This window comes from Anser anser (genome assembly GCF_964211835.1).
Source record: "Anser anser genome assembly, chromosome: 3".
NCBI classification, from domain to species: domain Eukaryota; kingdom Metazoa; phylum Chordata; class Aves; order Anseriformes; family Anatidae; genus Anser; species Anser anser.
In genome coordinates, this window is record NC_139722.1 from 92,292,960 (window position 1) to 92,313,514 (window position 20,555).

The 20,555-nt window shown below is 47.7% G+C and overlaps 2 protein-coding genes across 4 annotated transcripts in view; one reads left to right on the forward strand and one right to left on the reverse strand.

Annotated features, from left to right (window-relative positions):
• The first annotated feature begins 1,311 nt into the window (after window positions 1-1,311).
• On the forward strand, window positions 1,312-7,230 carry MRPL33 (mitochondrial ribosomal protein L33). The gene is made up of 4 exons (XM_083832084.1): window positions 1,312-1,433; window positions 2,124-2,142; window positions 4,696-4,802; window positions 6,916-7,230. Exons 1-4 carry the CDS (start codon window positions 1,412-1,414, stop codon window positions 6,963-6,965), a joined length of 198 nt encoding a protein of 65 aa, XP_083688210.1. The 5' UTR covers window positions 1,312-1,411; the 3' UTR covers window positions 6,966-7,230.
• RBKS (ribokinase) overlaps window positions 7,155-20,555 on the reverse strand; it is a 68,015-nt gene continuing 54,614 nt past the window's right edge. For all 3 annotated transcript variants that reach the window (XM_083832079.1, XM_083832078.1, XM_083832080.1), the window contains one exon: window positions 7,155-8,284. In XM_083832079.1, the coding sequence (XP_083688205.1) occupies window positions 8,111-8,284 (174 nt within the window). In that variant the 3' untranslated portion in view covers window positions 7,155-8,110. The remainder of the gene's footprint in view (window positions 8,285-20,555) is intronic.

Below are 20,555 nucleotides of genomic sequence, written 5' to 3' on the forward strand. Positions count from 1 at the left end.
ACCGTCTTGCCATACATACCAGTTTTAGACTCCCTGTTTTTCACCCATAGCTATGGAAAACTGTCTGCAGGAGAGGCTGTTAGAAAGGAAGTTGGAGATTGCTGAAGTCTATTCTAATCCACAGTGTCTATATTTATGCAGCCCTTGTCACAGCAGAGCAGAGAAAATGTCACTGGAACAGTTTTATTTTTGCCAGCAGGCAAGAGGTTTAAAAAGAGGCAGTATAACCTCTATTTGATGATGTGTTTGTACAAATGTTTAACTTGCTATTTCATTTAAAAATCTTCCTTAATGTTGATTTATATTCCTGGCAGTGAAGTCAGGAGGTTGGCAATCCCAATCCATTTTAGTCTGCGCTCTGACTGAGGCAATAGCGCAGATCGGAGAGAAGTCTTACAGCACTCACATTTTAGCATCCTGACTGTTTTCAAGTTCTCACTCTGATATTCATGGGCAGATTATGTAACAACTAGATTTATATTTTCGAAGGCCAAATGGAAAAGATTGAAATGTATCATTAAGAGAAAGTATTTGGAAATAATTGAGTTGAAACAAGGAATGGGAAATCAAGTGAGTGCTTGATGCGAGTGACACTGCTTTCCCTGAGGTGCCATTTTGCTCCTGTCTCCTGTAGGGCCGGCTGTTTGTGTTTACTTAAAGGGGACTTTAAAAAAGATGGAGAGCGACTCTTTGCTCAGATAATGACAGGACAAGGGGGAATGGTTTTAAACGAAGAAAGAGGGGAGATTTAGATTAGAGGTTAGGAGGAAATTCTTCACTCAGAGGGTGGTGAGGCACTGGCACAGGCTGCCCAGAGAAGCTGTGGGTGCCCCATCCCTGGAGGTGCTCAAGGCCAGGCTGGATGGGGCTTTGTGCAACCTGGTCTGGCGGGAGGTGTCCCTGCCCATGGCAGGGGGTTGGAATTAGTTGGCCTTTAAGGTCCCTTCCAACCCAAACCACTCTGTGATCCTGTGATTTTCAAGCCATAGAACATCAAATGAGCTGTGTGCTGTTATGCCCAAGTCTTGTTTTCCACCTGAACGTGTCAAGCTGCCATTTTTATTGCCCTAATTGCTAAATACTCAAGGACTCAAACTACTTCATTAACAGTTTATCTAATCGCTGAGGGAGGGAGGAGAAGCCACGGCTCTACTGCGAGTTCTGGAGATGTGAGGAGAGGAAATCGTGAACTTTGTAGACGTGAGGAAACCCCCGAGCCCCGCTCAGAGCAGGACAAGCGCTTCCAGTGACCGTCCCCTTCCAGCGCCGCCTCACGCGCCCGCCCCGACCGTTACCGGCCGTTACCGGCCGCCGCCCCGCCCCGCCGCTCAGCCCCGCCCCGCCCCGCCCCCCGGAGGCGGTTCCGCCGGTCCGGCCGTGAGCGGCGGGGGCTCGGCGGCGCGGCGGCGCCATGTTCCTCACGGTGGCGGCTCGTGAGTGCGGCGGGGCGGGGCGGGAGGGGCCGGGCCGGGCCGGGCCGGGCGGGGCGGGGCGGGGCGGGGCGGGGAGCGGCGGCAGGGCCGTGCCGTGCCGTGCCGGGGTCCCGGCTCTAAGCGGCGGTTGCAGCGTGACCTTCCCGGCCGGGCCCTGCGGCGGGACTACAGCTCCCAGCGGGCACCGCGCCGCCACTGCAGCTCCCGGCGTGCCGCGCGGGGCGGGGGCTGAGGGGAGAGCCCGCTGCTGCCTGCGGCTGCCTGAAGGGGGGGGGGGGGCCGGGGCCGGGCGCTTCTCGCAGATAAACGGCGACAGGGCTACAGGGAGCGGCCTCGGGATGCGCCGGGGGGGCTCGGGTTGGGAACGAGGAGACATTTCTCCTCAGAAGGAGCGGTCAGGCGTTGGGACGGGTTGCCCAGGGAGGCGGTGGGGTCACCGTCCCTGGGGGTGCTCGGGGAGAGGTCGGGCAGCCCGTTCCGGCGCCTGAGCGCCCTGCCTGACAAGCAGTGAGGTGTCTCCTGCGGCACCGAGTGCCGCCGTACTGCCCGTCTGACCGGGGTTATCGCAGGGGCAGGCGGTAGGAAACTGTACCCTTATGTGTATTGCATAATAAAAAGAAATAAAATAATAACTGTTTCTTTTTTCTTTTCTTCATGCTGAAAAAAAAAACCAAACGCACAAACAAACAGTGGCCAAGAGCAAATCAAAGTAAGTGATGTTTTACTGACCGGTCTTTGATTTCTGCTACCCCCCTGTAGCAAGTGACGTTACAAAATATCAGACCTGTGTAGAATTCCCTAACATACATGACAGAATTGCAGCCCTCGAGTCTAGCTGCGTCCTTTCTGTCCTTCCACACGTTTTTTTACATGGGTAGGTACAGAGTGGTGTAAAAAAAGCACTTGTGTTCTAAAATTGCAGCAAAGGTGAGTTTTGTCCTATGTACTGTCACTTACCCAGAGTGCCCTGTGCAGGGGAAGCACACCTTGGTGCGTTATGCTTTAAAGAGAAGCTGTAAATCAGCCACGGGATCTTCCTCTTGCTTACCTTTGGTGCTTTTCCAGCCAGGTGGGGCCAGCTGAGGTACCGTGGGGACCTTCATGCTGTTTGCAGGCTGGACTTACGGCAGCTGCTCTGAACCTTTCTCGCGGACAGGGCACGGGAGGCTTCCCGATCGTAGCACATTGCGTGATGGAGCAGAAGGGGTGCACTCAGTACTCTGGACATCTTGATTTGCTCTTTAGTTCAGCTCAGGGGAGATGTTAGTGGGCTCCAGAAAAAAATTACACAGCCCTTTGACCTGTAAAGAAAGCTGATGTGCTTTAAGGGTTGTGAAAGGAAGGAAAGAGTATATACTTCAGCACACTAACAGCATGGGTGCAAGGAGATGAGATCACATGGAGAGAGTGACTTGGATCCAAAATGCTGTTTATAATGAATTTAGCTAGACAAATCCATGGAGCTAAACTGATAAATTTGTATCAATACATTTCTGTCTTGTCATTCTGTGAAGCTGCATTCTGTGCAACTCAGTAATATTTGGTACCACGCAGCCTTGGAAACTGACTTCTGCTACATTTTTTGAATTTTTTAAGAATCAGCCCCCAAAATAGCCAGTATCATCCATTTGCTGGGTCTGAAGAGATTCTTCTCATACAGGATTTCTGCACAATTGTCAGGGTTAGAAACTAAGGGGTCACTTTCCAAGCACGTGTGACAGGGAAGAGGGCAGTTTGATATCTTAGCTTTCTGCTGAAACAAACACAGCAAAGCAAGATTTTTTCTTGAGGTGAAAAATGGTATTGCTAATATAGTGCTATCTTTTTCCTTGCCTTTTTTTTTCCTGCTGTTCCTTCCTCTGTTCTTTGTGTGGTCTTGTGTATAGTTCAGGAATATTTCATCTCCTTACATTATTTATCCTTATGTGCTTCCCCCTGTTTTTATCCCCGTAGTCCCGATAGCTTTCCACAGCTCTCCTCTGCCTGAGCTCCCAGTTACAGCTCTTCATTGGGCAGCAGGTTTTACGAACGAGGCGTGTTGTTCAGAAAGGACTTGGCCTGAAGTATGTGGTGCGCAAGAATTTCAGTATGCCTGGTCATACTGATACCACCGATTCCCCCCAAAAGGGGAAACTGCGCAGAGGCTTTGAGGAAGTGGGCCAGGTGCAGGGGAAGGAGTCCGTGCGGGTGGTGGTGCCGCACATCACACCTGTGGCGGCGTACGGGAGAGGGCAGTCACTGGGGTGATCCCTAGACGATGCTCGGGCAGTTGGTCGGAGGGAAGCTGGTGATTCCCTGTTTACGTGTACCTCACAGTAAATGACATTGCAAAGCCGAAAAGGGAGAGCTCCGGAAAGGACACGGGGCAGAGCTGTGCCAGTGAGGGAGGACGGGGTCTCGCCAAGGTGAGGTGTGACCCAACTGGAAGCAGGCGGATCCGGGAAAGTGAACCGAGTGCCCAGGTGCAGAGGTGCAGCCAAACCTTTATCGCAGTGGCAGAGAAAGATGTCATTTACAGATGGCTAAAGGCCTTGACCTTTCCTTTGAAATGCAGAAGGTGCCCTCAGTTTCTGGGAAGCCGTGCAGGCCTTGGAACGGCTGCAGGGTGAGGGGCACGGGGCCACCGCCGGCCTGCTCCATGTGCCCAGCGTCACCTGGTGGGGAGGGGGTTCCCGCCGGCCGGGCAAATGTCAGGTCCTGCGCCTCCGCAGGGACGGAGGGCACCGAGGAGCTCTGCTTCTCCTTTCTGCGTGCCTCTCGTTCCATTCCATTGCTCCGGTTCCTCTCTGCATGTGGAAGTGATAGTCTGAGATACGGCACTATCTGCAGCCTGAACGTCTCTAACTACCATCATCCTTCCTTTCTTTCCATTATCGTTTAAGCTGTAGTGACTCAACTGTGTGTTGATTTTTTTTTTCTTCCTTTTTTTCTTTTTTTCCTGTTTTTTTCCTCTTCTTCTCCCTCACTCCCCCACCCTGTTTTATGGAGGAGCTACTTCTCTCTGGGCTTGTGTACTGCTTAAGAGTTATTTACTTTAGCTTGATGCTGGAATTTATAGTTGATAGCAGGCTCTTTTTGTGTGTTACAATAATTGTAGCATATGATTTTAAAGGTCCCATCCACAACATCTGTGGAGTTGAAATGAATTATGTGACAAATTGCTTACGCTAAAGCTTGTCCACTTGGCAGTGCCGCGCCAGACACGCGGCCGGCCGTGGCTGTGTGCTGTGCACTGATGCAGACGCCTCCCTTGTGACTTCAGGTACATTCTGGTGAGGATGAAGAGCGCAGCAGAGACTGGCTACTGTTTCAACATCAGGAGACTGCGACTGCAGGACAAACTGGTCCTGCTGAGATACGATCCCATCGGTAAGGGTTTGGGGAAGAAGTCAGCCCGCTCTGTGTAAGCTGCTCTGGTTGTCTGGGGTAAAAGCTTGACAGTAACAGGATTTTTCCCATCTGAGCAGAGTATGTCATAACACATTTGATACTCAGATGACTGTACAGTTGCTGTTCTTCATGACATTCCACTGAGAAGTAAACGTTACCCTCATTTTACAGATTGTGGCGCTGAAACAAAGTAAGGACTTGCCCAACACTTCAGAGTCTTTGATGACAGCCATGCCACATGTCAGTGGCAAAGCAAAGTGACACAGGAGTTCTTTCATTCTGTTTCTTTGTGTGGTTTGCTAGACTGCTACCTCCAACAAGCAGACACGAAGCGTGCTTCAATAGAAATGTTCTGTTCAGCTGCCGTGGGTTCTCCAGACAATAAATTTTGCCCATCGCTTACAAAATGGACTTTTTCTTTTAAAGAAAGAAGCACTTTTCCTCCTCCCCGAATGATACCACTCTCTAGATAACGGTTTGTGGGTTGTTTTATGTTGCTCTGGTCCTTGCAAATTTTCTCCATTTAACAATCTGATTTGGTGGTGAGTTATAGTACTTGACAAGATGCCTTTTACTCACAAAGCTTTTTGAAAGCTGACAGAGCTCATGTTTCTGGGGGAGGAGGCAGTCTGCAGCTAACATTATAAAGATTAATTTGGGGAAACTCAGAAACTGAACCAGACGAGGCTAGAAATTGGGGAGCTGGTGCAAAAAAAGATTTATTTAAACCTAGCATGAAGAGATGTATTGAGCAGCTCTGAGTATATGACATAATGCATGACCAGGAGCTATGTGGTGCAGGCTTTTGTTGTTGTTAGTTAATTAACCTTTTCATACTCAGATCTAACAGACCAGGAGCTTTATGTCAAGTGAGAGAAACTACTGGGGAAACTGTACGCACTCATCAAAGTACTCCTGCTGACAGAGGCTATGGCCTTCCTTCTGAATTTCATACACAGGGGAATCGGAGATCCCCGGGATTGTTCCCCGAATAAGAAAATGTTAACTTAGTGTTCCCTTTACTGCACGAGAACATTGTGCAAAACGTACCTCCAGGAGCTTCACGACTTGCAGGAAATGTGAAGACTGGAGAGCTCAGGCTACGTAGTGCTTCTGTTGCAGAACATGTAGTAGGTTGTTGAAGTAAGAAATTGGAAGTAATTAAGAAAAAAAGCTCTGATCTTTGTAGCCTATACTAGAACACAAGTGAGAAATTGATGTGAGAAAGTGCTGCATGTGTGAAGGGAAGTAAATTTGAGTCTAGATACCAACTCACATCAGGAATATGTTAGGAAGCATTTTCACTTGGCATGCATTTTCACCTTATGTTTTGTACTTTTCAAAAACCTGGGCCCTCCACAGAATGAGTTTGGTGAAGTAGTGGCAGTAGTGCCCAAGTTTCACTACCTCCTAACTGCAACAGCAGAACGTGTTACTAAGTTGGAGGATTTCTTAAAGCGAAACTTTTATGTGGAAGGAGCGATTTTGTTACTGCGTGGATTGCCCTTGCATCACTTTCAAAGGAACAAATATTGAAGTTGAATCGGAACGGCGGTGCTTTTCAGACGGCCCTGCAAAGCTTTGTCCGCATTCTTGCAGTACCGCGTCGACTGTGCTTAGCCTGTAGCCGAGCTGACTTTATAACATCTGCATCAGGTGTTGGAGGCAGGCTCCGTTTCACTTTCCAGTCGATCTGTGAGACTGCCTAGATCCAGCTTGTCATCCGTAGTTGTTTGGGCTCTGGAGCTGGAGAGTAGTAGAAAGCCGTAAGAACCTATTTTTGTCCCTACATCAAACAGCTGTGACTCAGAATAGTCGCACACAGCAGCTGGTGAATGTTTTCAGCCACTTAAATCCTGATGGTTATTTTCACAGAGGTAAAAGGGACCTCTTAGGAGCTAAAAATTACATGTGGTAAAGCGAAAGCAGTGCTCAGCTCCTTCAGGAGCTGGTTAACAGCAGCGCTGCGCCAGCCGTGGTTGCTCCACGGTCATGTCAGCAGCGAAGGCAGCCAGGAGAAAGGGATGTAGGCTTGTTGAATTGGGTCTTAACACTTCAGGGTTCTTAATAGATTTTTTTTTCTTCTCTATAGCGAAACAACGTGTCCTCTTCACAGAGAAGAGAAAAATCCGCTCTATCTGAACAATGACTGCGCTTGATTTATGCACGAGGAGAGGATAGTTCGGGGGGAGAACCGGGTGAATGCTGATTCAGAAATCCTGCAGCATGGGCTGAAAAGAGAGGAAATGAACTGGGATCACCGTCTCCTGTGATTTGAAGGCCATTGTGAATAAAACAATGTAGAGAGAGAAAATTCTTCATGTCTGGACATAGATCATCACAGTAACATTTATTTATCTTTTGAGTTATTTTTACAGTACTCAATTAAAAAAAATTAAATAGCAAATCCCATTGTCTGTGTTTTCCATTGTGAAAGAGGCTGTAATCTTCAAAGGAACTATTGTTTTATAAGGCAATAAAAATTAACATTTTCCACAGCAGGAATTCAATGGCAGGATCGCAAGTTTTTCTAACCTACCAGCCGCAGATTCAACAGTAGTGACCACGACGTGGTGTCAGTCCTTGGAGGGGCAGCGCCGCGCCAGCTCCTTCCTGGGCCAGGAAGGAGAAGTGGGAACCTGGTGGAACAAGATGTGCTGGTGGATAAGCCGTGAGCAGGGCTAATAGGGCTGTAGTGCTTCAGGCCAGGTAAGCAGGCCAAGTTTTTAACTTCTGGATTTTTACTGAACGTGAGGAAAGTAGGTTGCCAAATCTCTGACAGGATTTGCTGGAGGGTTTTCTCTAGCTGTCCCACCTCTGTTTAGGGCAATACAGCTCGACACGTATTTCAGGGTCAGCTCAGCAGCATTCTCAGCCCCCTTCCCATACGAAGGACCCTACGTGGGTGGGCAGGCTGCAGAGCACAGTGCTGGCATCGCCCTTCGAGTTCTGATAAAACCAGGTCAAAATGTTACCAGGGGCCCAATACCCTCCAGACTGTGCTGCTGTGAGCTCTGCCTGTATCCCCTGCAGGATGGTGTGTTGGGGGATGGCCACAGCCCGGAGGCTGCATGTGGGGCCAGAGAGAGCTGCTGTGCTGTGTCTGAAAGATAACCAGCCTGCCCCATCTTTACAACCGTAGAACAGGAGCTAACAGGACTCCTCAAATGAGAAGCAAAGAGACTTTCCTGCTCTTTCCAGTCAGTGGAGGGGAACATCTGTGCAGTCGGGAGAATAATGCAGTCTGGGATAAGATAAAATCAGTACATTGAGCTAGACAATATCAATTAGAAAAGGTCCTGAGGCAAGTCCTTCCTGTAAGGATACGAAGATTGTGTCCCCGATGCCTGGACGCTCACTGAGGCAACACAGTTAGACTTCCTGACCACTTCCTCCATGGGTAGCTTGGGATAGTAAGCCAGGTAGAAGGCGAGTGCTCCCACAAAACTGTCTCCAGCTCCCTAGAATAAAATAACAAACAAGTTAGAGCCTCCTCGCGCAGGGGAGCGATTCAGATGTGTTTACTGGAAAGACGAAACTTGCAGCACTGATTGCAGGAGTCAGGAAATTGTTTGGGAGTAGAGTTCAGTTCACTTTTCCTTGCCTAGGAAATGCTGCAGTTTTAAACTAATGCCATAATACTATCTTTATGCCCCACTGTTCAATCAAGGTACGTGCCACAATATGGCTTAAAGAAAGGCAAGTGTGCTACAGCTCGGCTACCGTGCTGCTATAAACACTGCTTTTGAAACTTCCTGTTGTTGGAATGTCGATTTTGATTTCTCAACCTGAAGGTTTCATTAAAGCTATTTTTCTCTCATTTAACTTCTGTTTTTCATAAAGGGCAGTGGTAGAAGGGACAGAGAAAAGGGGAAAAATAAGCCATGTGGCTTGTGGTGTCTGTAAATTCCTAGTCACAGAATGATACATTTTGATGCCTCCAGACCTTAGCTGTTTCTCATTAAGAAGGTCCCGCTAATGAAGGTCTACGCTGTGTCTGTCATGTAAGCCACTCTTATTCCTGGGGTGAGCTTTGCCACCTGTGCAGAGTTTGACTACAGGGGCTGCAGGGCGGTGCTGTTCAGCTTGGGCTCTGGCAGCTCTCGAGCCTCCGGTCCCCAGATCTTGTCACTGATGAGAGCTGCCCCGAGTTGTGCTCTGACCAGCAGGGGAAGACAACTGTTTGCCTCTCAAATGTTTTTTAACAATAACTGTTGTTTTACGATGCTCAGGGCTCTATAGCGCACTGAACAACTGGCAAAATGAATCACTTTTAACTTGACTGGCACATTTCATTCCACAGCGTCCCTTCCCGCTCCTTCTCTAAAGCTGGCTTGATTTCTGAGGCCAATTCTCAGTGGTATGGCGAAGCTCGTTCTCAGGCCCTTTTCTAAAGCATACGTTTATACCAGGAAAAGTGTTACACTGTATGCTTTGGTAATATCTTACTTATCTAAGAAGCTGCATATGGACTAGCTCTGCTAAGGGGTTTGCCTCTGTAGTTGTAATAAACACTTCTGAGGATACAACAGGCCCCAAGAGTCATGGGGCAAGAGCAAAGGGCCTGGAAAAATGCAATTATTTGAGCCGAGCAAAACTTCTAACTGGAAATTACGGAGAGGAAGTAATTTTCCAATTCTGAGTTCTAGTGGTTCTCACTGTTACACTCATGCGCACCATAAAATCGGCTGTATGTAATATCTTTCCTGAAAAAACAACAAAAAATACCATAAAACCCACCACCCTTTCCACAGAAATCTGTATAAGCAGCAGATAGGGCAGAGCACGGCCGTGAAGGAGCCCCGATGCAGCGGGTGAGTGTGGGTACGCGTTGCCCCCAGCCACGCCGCGCTCCCCTCGCCCTGCTCAGCGCCGTTTGCCTTGCTGGTCCAGCCAGGGAACCCCCCTCTTAACGCTCCAGGCCTGAATTTTGGATGCTGTCCGCTCTCGCCTTGACAAACACCAGGTCAATAAGCGAAGCTCCTGTGGCAGCAGCTGTTCCAACACGCCGTGCGGCTGGGCAGAGCCGGGGCAGGCTTTTATCGAGGTCTCTTGGGCCTTTGTCTCTCCCCCGCTTCCCAGAGCGCTCCCACAATGGCAGGTGGAGCAGCAACAGGTGACTGCTGGTTAAGCATTGCCAGTAGCTTTTGTCTGATGCATAATACAAAAATCTTTGGCCCATCTCAGAGTTTATAATCTAATCGGCGCATGATTAATTATTAAAGTTACTTTGGCACTGCTGTTACAGACAGAAGTCGAATTTCAGCAAGCAGATCTGTTACGCCGCAGGGCTAGCAGGAAGGGCTCGTCGTTTTTACACGAAATGCTTTTCACACAGTTGATTACCGGGCAACGCAAGCGGCCAAATATTGTTTTAATGAGGAATACTCTCAATATCTGGTGTCAAATGCACAAACTACACGTGGCGGCAGCACGGGATGGAATCTTGTCTTTTTGATCGTTATTGTTAATGGAGATAACTGAATGCCACCCCAAATAATTGCTTCGCTATGGAGCAGCGAAAAACTAACGGCACGTAGGCATGCCTTAATTTAGGTGACGGCGAGAGGGAACCCAAGTTCTCCTGGCAAAGTCACGGTGGCCGTGGGATGGAAACGATGCAACGATGGAAAAGGGGACGAGCAGCAGACTGCCATGCAGAGTGGAAAAAGGCGTCCTTGTATTTTTTTTTTCAAGAGAAAAGATTATGGGATGATTGGAGAGTACACAAAAGGATTTGATAAAAGTAAATTTTGGCTGAAATCTTTACGTTCCATAGACAGACTGAAGCAGTATCTCTAAAGCTCAGCTACTACAGACCCCAGGGATATCATAAATTCAGTTGTTAGTAAGTCAGCATTTTCTGTGGGGGGTGGTTTCAGTAGAGGAGCTCCTGCTCCAAGAACAGCGGCATGTATCAGACTGATTACGTAGATACCCTGTTCAGCCTTGCCTCTGGTCTGTGCAGATGCGACTGATCAAACACAATGTCGAGAGCAACAGCAGAACTGATTCGGCTGCAGAAAGAACTATTTTTGGCCTACAGAAACAGACCGTCCCTCCTTGGTAGGGTGGATTAAACTATGTGGAGTTCGGTGGATTCAGAAAAGGTCAACACAGAGCAGGAGGAACTGGCTCGGAGTAAAATCAAGATTAGCTTGCTTAACTCTGGATTAGCAAATACTGGGTTTATACTTAGCTGTTCCAAAACATGCTACACGAAAAAAATACAACGTACTCTGCAAGAATAATGATTTTGAAAATGAGCAGGAAGACGCATTTATCCCGCCCACTGACAAACTACAAACACAGGATCTGTAATATTTTACATTCTTCAGCATTTGTCTTCCAGGAATCCTAATACATTGCAGACTTCGAGATAATCCCCATATCCTTGAGTGCCTGGAGACAATTCATTCCGTAATTATAAAAATATAACTTGCTTAACCTTTCCGTAAAGCAAGAGATGCTAGTTTGTATGAAATGAAATAAAGAACTAGATCAAAAAAAAGTTGGTCTGATATGGTGTGACTAGTTCTAAAATGCAAATATTACGGTCTTGACTAAGTTTTATGGTTTTGCAGCAGTTTTTAAAACCTATTTATATGCTGAGCCACTAGTCTGGAAGGTCCTTGTTTTCCTCTGTGTCTGGAAAAGGGCATTTTTGTTTATTACAATCCAGCACTGACTGAGATTCTGTGACTCTAGAGAAGAGAAAACCCACGAAAACACTTCTATTTATACCTTAGCTTTTGTTAGCCCTGATTTGTCAGAAGCTGGTTCACAACTTTAGTCTATTTTTATATGATGCTACCCTGAAAAGCTTTTTATGGAAAGTGCTTTGTAAGTGGAAACTATATTGTTCACCAGTCTTTCCAGCAAGTAAAGTGTTTTTCAATCAGTCATGCCCAGCATAATAGGATGCATTTCACTTATACAATCAGATGACTTGTTCACCAGAAATATTTGGAGGCCAAGAGGCAAAAGCTACAGCTCACAGTCTTGTTGCAGTTGCACTGCCTTTTTCCAGGGTGACCTCTTGCTCACCCTTTGCCCTCCCAGCCTGTCCTCCTGGGGAAGTGTAGTGGCAGCAGTGCAGGAATCGGAGCAGGGGCTGGCTCCTGAAGCCTTGACCTTGTCACTGAACCTCAGAAAACTTTCTTCGGATGATTCTTCCAGAAGTCGCAGTCCGTGTGCACTCTGTATGTTAAATGGATTCTTTCAATTTAAGACGTTGTAAGCCTGTACTGCCTGTAACTATAAACTCTTCATTTAGTGAGTAAGTCAAAACAGCAATCCAAAAGCTGTCAAAAACTGCATTCTAATGTAGGATCAACTTTACTTCTTGCAATGATGTTTACAGTCTCCTAGGAGTTTTCACAGCAGCGCACAAACAAATGCAGCCCGGGGATTACACTGACTTAGCGCAGCCTAAATACACGGCCATACAGAGATGCCCAGCTCTGACGAAGGCCTTGGAGAATTCCTGCTTTATTTCTATCAGTCCACAACACTGCGGCACTGGATTATGCCGAGGGTGACACCCCTCTGTGTCACATCTGCTCAGTGCTCCTTGTTGCCTGCCCTGGACCCAAACTACAAGTCACTCCACATAATAGAGAAATACCCGTCCGCAAAGACATCTCCGTGGGAGCAGGGAAAACCTCTGTCTCCACGCAGGAACCATGGGGCTGGGCTTTGATGGTTACTTGTAGAAGCAGGGAAGCGTTTCCAGCCTTTTGGGATACGTTCAGACGCTCTTGTGCCAAGGGGGTCTATGTCTCAGCTGAGAGAGAATTTCAGATGAAATGCTCAGGGAGCAAAGTACCCCTTGGTAATGGTGGCTGAATCACTTATACGGCATTTTGGGAGGGTCTCTATGATTTCCTTCTCCCTAAAACACTCTATGTTTATCCCTTATGTGATGGAGAACTGTTTATTTCCAGAAATAGTACTGGCTGCTTTTTGATTTTTTTCATTTATTTGCCTGTGCAATACTTTTTTGTTCGATTGGAGGGGCGGGGGGCTTAATATTTTTTCCCCGATTTTTGCTTATGTTTCGCTGGAGAGATATTCTGGCAGACTGAATTAAGACAGTCTTTAAATTAAGCTAACTGCACTGTCTTGAAACTGTCTTGAAATTAAAGTCATTTGACTATCGTCAAACGATCTCCCAAGCTTGAGGCCTAACAAGGACCACTACTCCTGTGGTGTCTGGGGTGCCTGGACCCACATGGAAGGGTTTCTGTCTTTGTAGGGAGCCCCACAGACGCTGGTGGGGTTCTGTCCAGCTGTGCTCACAGGGCCAGACTCCTAGACCCAAACTTCTTAAGCCTGAAATGCCAGAAATTACAGAGAGCTTTTCCACTAGCACAGTTATTCCTGTATCTGTGCATGGAGTTTTCAGCTAGAACAAAAAGATAAGAAGTCCTCAGAATGGAACTTCTACCTTTTGCAATAAAAAAAAATGCAACAAATGAGCTTGAAACACACCGCAGGGCCCACCTTGTTAGGTTTAACCTAGGCTTCTGCAGCAGCACAGACTGGGAGCACAGCAAAGCTGCTTGTGATGAAGAGAAAGAAGTGCTGGGAGAGGCGCTCTGTGCCTCAGACTTTTAGGGTCTGGATCATGACCGCGTTTCTGCGCTCAGTCCGTGCTCTGGAAGCGGGGCGCTTCTGCAGCCTTGTCAGGAAGACGAGCTCCAACGTGCTGCCTGAAGGCAAAGGAAAACGCAGAGAGCAAGTCCCTGGCAGTGGAGCTGGCCTGGTCCTTTCTTCCTGCCCTCTGCCCTTCCTGTCTGATGTGGTCTGCGCCCCCAGCCCACGGCTCGGGGGATGGTTACGCCCCACCATGCCCCTTCCTCCTGGCCCTGTGCAGAAGGGCTGCGCTCAGCCGCAGCTCCGACACCGCGGGAGGGGTAAGCTGACACGTTCTGGGCTGTGTTCGCCGCAGGCTGACAGTGCACCCTTACTCCCGGTGATTCAGACTGCAGCCTCAGAACAGACTGGAGCCGAGTCTGAACGGCTCAGTCCCTACTCATACCTTATCCTGGTCTCACGCTTCCACGCGCTCCCCCACCTCAGGCCTTGCGCTTGTGCAGCCCGGCGGCGAGGCAGAGCAGCTCCCCCGGCCGCTGAGGGCTAGGCTGGCCAGCACTGACCCAGAAACGCTCGTTTCCACCCAGCCCAGCAAGCTGCTGGATTCCCACAGCACGGCCAGGCCAGGGCAAAGGAGAAAGAGGTTAGAAACACTCCTGTCGGCAGCAGCGTGATCTTGGATCAGCTCGAGCCAACTGTGAAACCTCACCCTCGGTCAACACGAAGCAATTCATTAACTCAGCCGCGTATCCAAGCCCTAATGCTCTGGCTCCTCGGCCACGCGGGGAAAGCCGCCTGCTCCGCTCCCCCCCGCGCGCTGGGGCTCAGGCTGGAGGGATGAGGAACGATCGCATTTCCTTTCTGTATCTTTTCCAGCCTGTTCTGGGAAGCTGTGGGAAGGAGCGGTCCCTGCCGTTCTTGCATCGATGTTGCCGTGCGCTTGCATGGGCACTGCGTGGGTCCTGAACAAGGGCAGCACGGTGTCCGGCCCTCCACAGGCCTTGAGAACTTCGAGGTAACCCAACGGCACCCACTGCAGGCTCTCCGTTGGGAAACATCAAAACCAAAGCACACCACACAACGCTTCGCATCAGCCGTCAGGAATTTTTACCCACTTCCTGACAGATTTCCTGATGGTTCATTAACAGTGATTAATCGGCCTGACCGTTAACCCCCTGCATTCCTGAGAGATTAATCTCGATGCAAGGCCTCCTGCATACATTTTCTTCCCTTTCTGAACCATCCTACTACATTTAGTTATTTGCTGCTTCTAAAAAGATCAGAGGCAAGCATTACAGATGCATGAATTCCCCTGGAAAGTTATCTGGTTTGTGGTGAAGGCTGGAAATAAAACATACAACATTCACAACTCTGCAATTTTTATATGCCATCTAAAAAGCACAGCTGAAAGTAGAGATCTGGTAACATCAGACAGTCCCACTCTGCGTGTTCAAAGCCCCTGTACAGCAGCTGTTTTGGAGGTAGGTAATACTGCTCTCATTTCACATGACGGGAAACGAACTGAAGTCAAGAACAAGAATTTTAGGGACACCCACTTGGACACATCTGCGGGTTGAACTCGGAGGTCCTGATCAGCACGGACTATAAGAGGAGCCCTGCGATCTACCCATCCTTTGAAAATGAGGCACAGCCCGGGAACCCCAAATGTGAGGCATCCAAAACTAGTAAGTGGACCTCCTTTCTCCCCCGAGTTGCCCAAAGCTCTGCTAGGCTCTCAGTCAGGACCAGAACAGAGCAGCTCCTGCCTTGCTGCTTACAAGAAGAGCACTGCAAGGTGCCTGCGAGGTGATGGCTTTCTCTCAGTGCACGCTGATGAAACCTGGGAGAGAGGACGGGAGAGCTGCCTTGTGCCAGGGAACTGTATTCCGGTATGTCACTCAGCACCGGGAAAGAAAGCTATTCTGTGTCACAAGCCAACTCCAGGAAGCCAACAAAGTGTTCACCCACAGGGAGCACTCTGTCTTCTGAATCATCAAAACAATTCAGTGTGGCGATGCTCGTATAAACTCCTTTCAACTCCAGATAGCATTAATGGGAGGTGACAAAGTTCTTTATTACACAACGGAGTAAGCACACCGAACCAGGATCCTCGGCTCTGCCTTGACAGCAATGGCTCCGTGCTGCTGAACCTGTGAGATTCCCATCAACCAGACAATTCACCACTACTCTGACTCCTACGCACCACAGCGATTTGGATATTTTGGCAAGGACCATTTCTATTCAGGATACACTTCTGTGTAAGTTTCCAGTTTAAGCTTCAGTTAGCTTTTGCCTTGGTGCCTGCTTCTTCCTTGGTCTCACAGCTGAGCTATGATCTGTGACCTGCTTTCATTTGAACTGGAAGTTTGTACCTAACAGAGAAACTCAAAAACAGCAAAGGAAACCCTCCACGAATGTTTTTTTTCTCTTTTTTCTTTTTCTCAAGTACATAGAGGAAGCTTATGACATATAAAACACAGTGCTGCGAAACTCTCCTTACACGACAGCTCAATCCAACTCTCCCCAGCGGCACTCTTGCAAAGAACAGCAGATACAGCAAGACGTGTCAACAACAGGGACACACGCAGACATTGCTGCTGACGGGAAGGAGACGGCCTTTCGGCTGAACGTGCTACCGGAGCTGTCGATACCTTTCCCAAAGTCTGAGCTGGGGTGGAAGCAGAGCCGTGCTGGAAGCTCAGCACTAAATATAGCAGCTCCTCAGGATGGATAAAGGCTGATTCGTACCTCTCCAACTGGTTTGTCAAGCCTCAGCAACACGCGGCTACTCTCCTGCTCTGATCGCAAGCTCCACTTACATCACTTCCTTGAGAAGCACTTCACTCCCTTCATTATTCACACCACACTCGTGCCAACTTGTAATTTCTTCCCAACAAAGCTCACGCTTCGGTGTTAATTCACCAATTTCAGTTAATGAGCAGATGAAACTAGAGCCCAAGCCCTGCCCAGACGACATCACATCACTCTGATAGTACGCTGCAAAGACTGGCAGCGGGTTTCCCCGCTGAGCTCCCCAGCTAGGAGAGAACCAGCCAAATTGTCACCAGCTGTGTCACCCAGTGTCACGTCAGGGGCTGACGGGACCTCGGGACCCCACAATCTAACAGCCAGGTCAGACGGGGGAAATCTCCTTGCTGGGCATTTCACTGGCCACATGAGTGTTTTTTTTTCTCTCAAACTGAGGGAAAATGCCAAAAGTCTCTTAGTGATCCCATGTAATCTGACGAGATGCACTCAGAATGACACAACTGCCATCTCGCCTGGAATTGATCAAAAAAACATTCTTTTTTTGCACGAAAGCTCCATATGCTCGAATGCCTCTTTCAAAACCACAGTATCTAGCCTTTGTTGGCTGGCCACTGCTCCCGCCTACCTCTGAACTACATATCCTGGAAAAAAAAAAACAAACCCAAAACTTCAGGAGTTTTTTTGTCTGAGCTCACTCTCGCATTGTCCTCTTGCCAACTCCCCACATTCTTTTTCCTACCAAGTTTGCCTGAGCTTTTTTGACGAGCTCTCTGGTTGCATCTCCCCTCTGGAAGTTCAGCAAGATGTGACCCACAAGCCAGAACTGCTGCTCTGCTCCCCGCTACCCGTTCTGCTGTCCTTCACGTGCGGGGCACAGGGGCAGAAAACGGGGCTCCCCGCTTGCTCATGGCCTTCAGCAGGAGGTTCCCTGTAAAGGAACCTTTATTGGGTCTTTCCTGTAACATGTGGGTCTTTCCAACAAACGTACTGCCCCCTTAATGGGTTCAGCAACAGAATCTTAGATACCAGGAATGAGGCACAAACTTCCAGAGACTTTCCTTACCTTTTCCCTGTATTTCTGGATCTGTTTCTACTTTCAAAATAATAAAAATAATCCACCTTAGAGCCCTTGTGGCTGGTGACAAGCGTTGCTGCCAGAATTTGGGAATCTGCTTTTCTATAGCTGAGTTGTTCTAGAGCAGCTGATTTTGTATCTAGTTGTCTATCTACACACAAGAAAACTCAAAACAAAACCCTGAGGGCAGTGACAAAATCATTATGGTCAACTGAAAACTGTCCATTAAGCACATTACCATAGGTTACTGCCATCATTCACCAAAACTTGTGTTTTTAGCTTCCTTTCATTTGCCTAGCTGAAGCTATAACATGCATTCTGCCCCCGGGACAGGCTACAAAGGATTGATTCCTTTACCCTTGATAAGAAACAAACCCGGCATTTTCTGTGGTTAGAATTTGCAAAAGCAAGAAGCCCGATTTCCCCATTATTCTCATTTCTCTGTTCTTGTTCTTTTGAAAACCTAATTATGCAATATCACTAATCCAACGCAAACCTTTATGGTTTATGGAGTGACCAAAATTACTTACCAGAGAAAAAAACTGTTGGGGGAAATCAGGTCTTAGGTCAGTATGAACATTGCTGCAATTGGCACTTCTGGGTAACTAAGCAGGCCACGGGCTCTGGAGGCAGGTTTGCCTTCCCTCTCACGACAGTCAGAGCCAATGTGGACAAACTGAGAAGATGAGGAGTTGATGTCCTACAACCAGGATAATACCTGGTTGTGCAGAGAGCAGCTCTAAAGAAGAAAAGGAGGCATGCGGTATTTGTAGTCTAACCATAAATGCAAGAGGTAAAAAACGATGAGTCGTTATGCCAAGAATATGCTGCACTATTACACAGTGGTTCACATTTTCAACTTCCTACGGCACAGGCCAGAAAAAGATACTTGGGAAGGTGACGCTCTGGATGTGCCAGAAGCGCCAGCTCCCAGTAGCTATTTTTAACTGCAGGAATTTAATTAGAAAGGATGGCTGCACACGGTTGGTCTTCCTTCCTCTCCATTCTTTGTGCAGATCAGATAGCCCAGTATGTACCATTACAATGGACAATGTCTCGTGTGCTGGCGTTGATGGCGCAGTATCTGCGCTGAGCACAGGGTGAACTGCATGTCCAGGACTGAATTTTCCTGAGAACATCCTTTCGGTGGAGACCCCGTGTTGGCTTCACCATAAAGACAAGGAGAGGAGAACAAATCAAGAAAAGGGATGCGGCACATTCTGCTGCAATGTTTTTGACTTGTTTTACAAGCCATAGCTAGCCCGAGAGAAGCAGTAAAAGATTTCCTAATCAGTTCTCAACCCGTATAAATTATACCACCACTGCTTCATTTATGAAAGCAGCCCAGAAGTGAGATGGCACAAAGACAGCTTCAAGACATTTTGGAATTCAGCTTCCTCAGCCCTCATCAGAATGTAATCTCAGGCCCAAATCTCAGCCCTGATGCTGATTGCTTCTTGCCTTCCGGCCCCCACACCAAATGTTTGGGTTGGTGCATAACTGCTGCCAGTATCCCTACTTTTTCTTTTCCAGACTCACCAGTGGGTTAACCTCCACACTGGAATATTTCTCAATATGACAGCAGTGGAGCCAAAGCACCTGTCCAAAGTATTTTGCCACAACCCCCCTGCAGCCTCCTCAAGAAGCATCCGATGCCAAGCAGCTAGTGTCTACTTTCTCATTTATGTGCACATCTATGATGACATCCAGTTCTAGTAACGAGACAGATGATATCCTGACAACATTTTTTCTCCAGGGCTAATTTCCTTTGAAGAGAAGCACAGACAAGAAGTTACGGTTTTATCAAGGGAAGCAGGTTCGCATGCCACAGCCCAGCCAGTCCCTGTGTGCTTTTGTTCCCCATCTACAAAACCAAGGTAAGAATAGTACTTGACCTTGTGCTGCGAGTACAGAAGTAGCAAACAATGTAAGGTGCTTAGCAACTTTATGTATATGCATACATGCATACTGAACAAATCTGTAGGACACAATGGGACAAGATGTGATGACCTGCTACTGATGGTTTGCTCCTTGGCAGCAAAACCAAGTAATTTTTGGTATCACTACAGTAACTGAGACAGAAATTCAGTTTTACTATGAGGTTTTTGTTGCCTGGCACTCTGCAATCTTAGAAAACTAAATATTGGTTTTAATCTTCTTTTCTAGTCTACATCTTCATTAAGTATCCCCTTGTAATTTAAAGCAATTTGTGGCAAATGCTAATACTGCTTTGGGCCCACTTCTCCCTGTCAGCTGTATCTCTGTTAAATTATGCATTTCCATCTGGAAAGAAAACCATACAGGACTGTAGGCTCTCTTCCACTTAGAGTCAGGAATGGAGAGGGATTTAATTAGATGCTCCGTGGTTGAGAAAAGGACTAGAGCAAAGCCTGGGTGGTCTGTGGAATCTTCCACTGGAAAACAAGGCTGCAAATTGTTCGGTACAAGCCTGCTTCTGTTTGCTCATTTTGTTTACATTGTTTGTACTTACAGATTAAAATAGACAGTTACTAGGCAGATAAACAGTGTTTCCTCCCATGACAATGTTGTGTAGAAGTTCGGCGAGCAGCATGGGACAATACATGTCGGAGCTTCATTTTTGGCTATGGCACCCCAACTCCTTACGTAACTTGAAGCAGAATGATTTTTAGCCGGTGCTTCAAAGCACCTAATTGCTAACATTTCCAGTCCCATCCTTCCTATCTGTAAAATGGGGATAATACAGCCTTCTTCTCTCACTGGGAAAGAGAGAGCATCCAGCTTGCAAAAGTAATAGCTCTCCACCTCTTATTTGGCAGTCAAGGCAGATGGACGCAACACATGCAGTTCCTCTTGTCACCGGATACCTATACACACTTAGGCCACCGACCAAGTCTTCAAAAGCTGAAGTGTGTTTAGAAGGCCTGAATCAGAAGCAGAAAATTGTGATGAGCCAAGCAACTCTCATCTACACTTAACTGTGAGTCAACTCAAATGTAGTGATTTCAGTCATGTGCCCTTTCACAGTTCAGCTGAACTTCAGAAAATAATAGATGCAGCTTTAAATAGATTTACAGTGCAGATTGCTGATTTGAGTGTCTGGCAGATTAATTTATTCCTCATGGTTTTTCTGTTCCAGAATTCAATGGATTCCATATTTGTAAACGAGGGAATGCAGAGGACTAAGTCAGAAAGTGGGCTATGACTGGAACCAGGCTTATTTATTAACCTATTTTGGTTGCACGTTAAAGAAAGGAAGCTATTATGCTGTTGGTTTGTGGGATGCTAATGGGCACTCTGGGCATAATTAC